Source organism: Penaeus japonicus, unplaced genomic scaffold (genome assembly GCF_977035675.1).
Source record: "Penaeus japonicus unplaced genomic scaffold, GWHDUDI00000001_assembly GWHDUDI00001456, whole genome shotgun sequence".
Classification (NCBI taxonomy): Eukaryota; Metazoa; Arthropoda; class Malacostraca; order Decapoda; family Penaeidae; genus Penaeus; species Penaeus japonicus.
Genome location: NW_028235858.1, coordinates 10075 through 15000, shown reverse-complemented (window position 1 = coordinate 15000; position 4926 = coordinate 10075). Strand labels below are relative to the sequence as shown.

The 4926-nt window shown below is 47.7% G+C and overlaps 2 protein-coding genes across 2 annotated transcripts in view; one reads left to right on the top strand and one right to left on the bottom strand.

Moving 5' to 3' along the window:
* Window positions 1-63, bottom strand: part of LOC147466378 (histone H3) — a 1243-nt gene extending 1180 nt beyond the window's left edge. Inside the window, exon 1 of the mRNA XM_086535577.1 lies at window positions 1-63. This exon is cut by the window's left edge and continues 1180 nt beyond it. The gene's annotated coding sequence lies outside the window, so the exon portion shown is untranslated.
* A 539-nt stretch (window positions 64-602) lies between these two features.
* Window positions 603-2240, top strand: LOC147466377 (uncharacterized). Its single transcript, XM_086535578.1, has one exon. It carries the CDS (start codon window positions 603-605, stop codon window positions 2238-2240), a length of 1638 nt encoding a protein of 545 aa, XP_086391704.1.
* The last annotated feature ends 2686 nt before the right edge of the window (window positions 2241-4926 follow it).

Below are 4926 nucleotides of genomic sequence, written 5' to 3'. Positions count from 1 at the left end.
CAAGTTGACAAGTTCCGTGACCTGACTTTTTGCCGTTAACAAGGCGGGGGCTTGCTTGTGTTTGCACGGCGGTCAGTCGAGATAAGCGCGCCTTTGATGCCGCCGCCTCGCCGCTACAGAGACGGAGGTGACGCGCTACAATACCTGGCGGGGCGGCCGCAATTGAAGGGCTCTCAGGACCTACTTTAGATCCAAGGTTTTTGTTGTTGTTCAGCGGGTTATCCTTCGTAAAGAGACTTTTGACGCTTGTACCCCCGCTAACAGCCTGACCTGGCCCTTGGCGATCTCCCTGGATACTCGCCAGTACCTGCCTTGCAGCTAGTGGGTTATTTGCCAGTCTAGAGGACTCGCAAATAATTCGCGACGCACTGTACAGTGGATTGTTTTACTGCGAGGGATCCGGTCAGGCACATAAGGGTTAATTCCCGCCTGACAAGGCCTTGTGCCTGCCCGGCCCTAACAAATAAAGACAGTTCAACTGTACAGTGTGCTTCTCTCTTTTTTGAGACCTCAACCGCACTTACCTCATTCGTGTCATTGATTAGCACCTGCTAGACTCCCCACCCCACCCCCATCATCCATCATCCTTACGTTATGTCACCATGGGTCACGTAATTAAATTATCATATTCTGGGGAGCCAATCTCCTGTGAGGTGGCTCTCCAGAAAATCTTCTCTCTCACAGAGGTTGCAGTCACGCACTGCTTTAAAGTACATAATGGATATAAAGTTGTTGTTGCCAAGCAGGAGCAACTGACCCCTTTCCTCTCGTCATCTGGCCAAAGAAAACTCGCAGAACACGGTTTTAAGCCTCTCCCCTCCCCGGAGACTAAGGCGAAATGCACGGTCGTGGCTCGAAAGATCGACAAGACAATCCTCCCACGATCGTGCGAAGCCATCCAGGCGGAAGTTTCGGCCAAGAACGAGGTCACAGTCGTGGATGTTTACAAACCACCTGAGTCAAGGATCGTTAAGATCCGGGTCTCAGCACCCGAAGAGGCACAGAAGCTCTTGACTCGCGGGATCGTGATGTTCAACACGTCCGTCCCAACGTACAATGTCGAACCTGAGTGTTTTATTCAGGTTGACCAGTGCCTTAAATGTTACCGCTACGAACACACACGACACTCATGCACACACGAACAGCGTTGCAGCCGATGTGGCGAAACAGGCCACTTTTTTGCAAATTGCAGCAAACCCATCAAATGCTGCAATTGCGACGGGCAACACGTCGCTGTCAGTGGGTCTTGCCAAAAACGAAAAGACATCCTAAAGACAAAAAGACAAACACTCAAACAAAACAAAGCCACAACATACGCCTCAACAGTCAAACCCCTACAAACAAGCACACCAACAACACACAAACAAAACACTGTTTCCTCAGGCATCACCATGCCACCACCTCACTTCCCCCAAACCAACACTTTCACACCCAACAACAACCCAAAATTACAAGCAATACTTCACGTAGCATTGATTGCTGCCAAATACAACGCACAGAAATTCGCAAACATCGTCCCAACACTACTACAAAGAAACGGTTTCCCCAGTATCGTGATACCTGAGGAGATATTTACAGATAACAACCTATACATACCAGAGTATTCACAAACAACCACAAACACCGAGGTTAGAGAGGCGACCAGCACGCCTACCCAGCCCTCTACCTCACACAAACACCTTCTTGTACCTCCACAACCACAACGCAAACATAAAGAAACTGCACAACAGAAAACTACAGCTACATCTGAGCACAAACGCAAACACACTTCACCACTGAACACACACATGAAAAAAGACAAGAAAGACCCGATGCTCCCGGAGCCCGCGGCTCCCAGGGTGCACGACAACACCATCGAGTCGGATTCCGACAGCTATAGCAGCCTCGAGGTCGACCTCGCTCCCGAGGTTGACCTAGGGGCTCCTTTGCTCCCTGCTCCCCTTGCGGGAGCAGTTCCTGTTCTCCCTGACAGGGGAACTCTCGGGAGACGAGGAAGTATCGGGAATTGGTCCGCCGATTCCCGAGAATTCCGAGTCTCCCAGTCTCAGGAATCCCTTCCTGACCCTGGCGAGCCCACCCCCGCCCCCGTCAGGGGACGAGGCGGTGAGGACGTAGCCGAGACCCTCTCGGGTAAGGGAGGCGAGTCTCCTTCCAAGGGCGGCGCCCGCCCTCGCTCTCATCGCTTCCGGGAGCACCAAACTCCCCATAAGGTGAGGCCTAACATCCCTGACTCACCTTAATAGGGATGCTGACTGTCGTACAAGCGAATGTAAGGTCGTTTTTTAATATCCGGAATGTTGTTTACGATCTTCTAGATCGGGAATGTCCTGACGTTGTTCTTTTGAATTCTACTTCTATCACTAACTCCTATGCTATCAAACACTTCGGCTACACGTCAAGACAATCACGAGACGGCTGGTGTGTAGGGTCCTGCATCCTCATTAAATCCACCCTTCATTTCGAGTTCATTTCACCCCCATTCACTCATCCTGATTTCATGGCTGTTAAGCTATTCACTGAACAGGGCCCTATAATGATTGCCACTGCCTATGTCAGACCCCATTCAACCTTGCCACTTGCAGATTTCAATAAGCTTTTTAGCTTTAATAATCTACCAGTTTTCTTTGCGGGCGACATCAACGCATCACACCACGCATTACACCACGCATACACGAACGCACACGGAAGACAACTCTTGTCTATTTTCGAAACAAAAAGACTGCACTACATAGGACCCGACTTCTTCACGCTATATACAAGCAGAGGCAAGGGCCGCCCTGATCTCGTTTTCGGGAACAGAGCGGCACTTGCCTTCCACACACACTTACAACCTGGTCCGAACATCGGGTCGGACCATATACCCATCATTTTTAAGCTTTCTATGTCACCTATACAAAACAAAGAAACACCGTCGTTCCGATATAAAAAAGCAAACTGGGAAGACTTTAAATCTTATCTTTCAGCAGAAAATTTCAATTTTGATCTTGATGGAGAAAATACCTCCGAAATAAATAGACATTGGCATCATCTCTTTGCATGGATTTCATCTGCCATGCTACGCTCCATTCCCCGGGAGCGTTACAAAATTCGGAAATCGTTTCACCCTTCCGAGAGAACCAAGCGTCTCCTGACCTGCTACAGAAGTCGTTTTATTCAAAATTTAAATAATTTACATCGAGTTCGGTGGGACCTTTCTATTCTTAGAAACCATGTCATAGATAGTTTTGATAATGACCACAGAATTCATTGGCAAAATTTAATTAAACAAACAGAAAGTATGAGAGTTCGCAATCCACGGGAATTTTGGCAGAAGATCCGCCAACTTCGCGGCAGCAACTATCCCCCCTTTAATTACCTCCTCAAGGACAATAACATTGTTTCAGATCCCGTGGATGTTATCAAAATTTTTCATGATCACTGGCAATCTGTTTTCTATCCACATCAACCCCACCCCCTTTTTATTGATCACTTTCAAACCATCACCACCTGGAGCAATAACAACAGGATAGAAACAGAACCAGAACAGATTATCCACCTGGATAATCTGGACGACACATGCGAACTCAGTGCTCCCATCTTGCTGGAGGAGATTAAACAAATAATAATGAGGTTTCCTCGAAAAGCTCCAGGCTCCTCTCAGATCGGACGTGACGTGTTAATTCACCTTCCCGACAATGTTTTACGTGCTATGACGTACCTTTATAACTCTTCATTAGCCTCTGGCTACTATCCCTCACCCTTCAAAACTGCTTTGGTGGCCCTTATCCCTAAGCCACAAAAGGACTTAACCGACCCAAAGAATTACCGCCCTATTAGTTTACTAGAGACAATAGGCAAAATTTTCGAGAAAGTTATTAATTCCCGACTAAGGCGGTATCTTGACGATCACGACATGTTCTCTTCCAAACAATTTGGTTTTCGCTCCCATCGCTCGACGCAAGACGCACTGAACTTACTGACGTCTTATTGTGTAAACAATAAGGACAGACAATTGAAGACAGTCCTCGTGACTAAAGATGTGGAGCGAGCCTTCGACACGGTCTGGCATGCTGGCCTGAAGTACAAACTGTGCACTAAATTCAATTTTCCTCTGTGCACCAAGAGGCTGCTATGCAGCTTCTTGGATGACCGTAAGCTAAAATTAAAATTCAAAGGCAAAGTTTCGGCCACCATAGATATGCACGCGGGCGTACCTCAGGGCAGCATACTCAGCCCAACACTATACATTTTATACACAAATGACCTTCCCGACCCCATATTCCCCGATTCATTGACCTTACTTTACGCAGATGACTGTACTCACCTAGCTAGACATGATTCGTTGACAGGTGTCGTCCGACGAATCAACGACGAGCTGGACATCGTCTCGAGATGGGAACACAAGTGGCTTATCAAAACTAACTCGACAAAAACAAAAGTTCTTTTTATAAACCCAAGACACAATCCTCCTTACGATCCCATACACTTAAACTCTTTCGACAGACTACAAGCACCACTTCAAACTACACGCTCTTGCACCGTGCTCGGTGTAACTTTTGATTATATGCTTCGATTTCACAATCACATTAATGTAAAAGCCGCATTGGCTCGAAAGGCCTTACAATCGCTTCTGCGATTTCGATGTGCTGCCCCTCGCACCAAGCTGCACCTGTTCAAAACACTTATATTACCACTTCTCACTTACGCTCCACTTACACTTACACTCGCCGCACACTCGAACAAAAAGAAACTACAGGTCATCCAGAATAGAACACTCCGTTGGATCTACAATGTGCGCTGGGACGAGTTCGTGTTGACATCACGATTGCACGAGCGGGCATCTGTGCCTCCCCTTAACGTCCATTGGCGCAGGCTTGTTTGTAAACAAACCGACTCGCTTCGTGATTGGTCGCCCGACTGGATCGAGCGAAGCCACGCCTTCCTTCA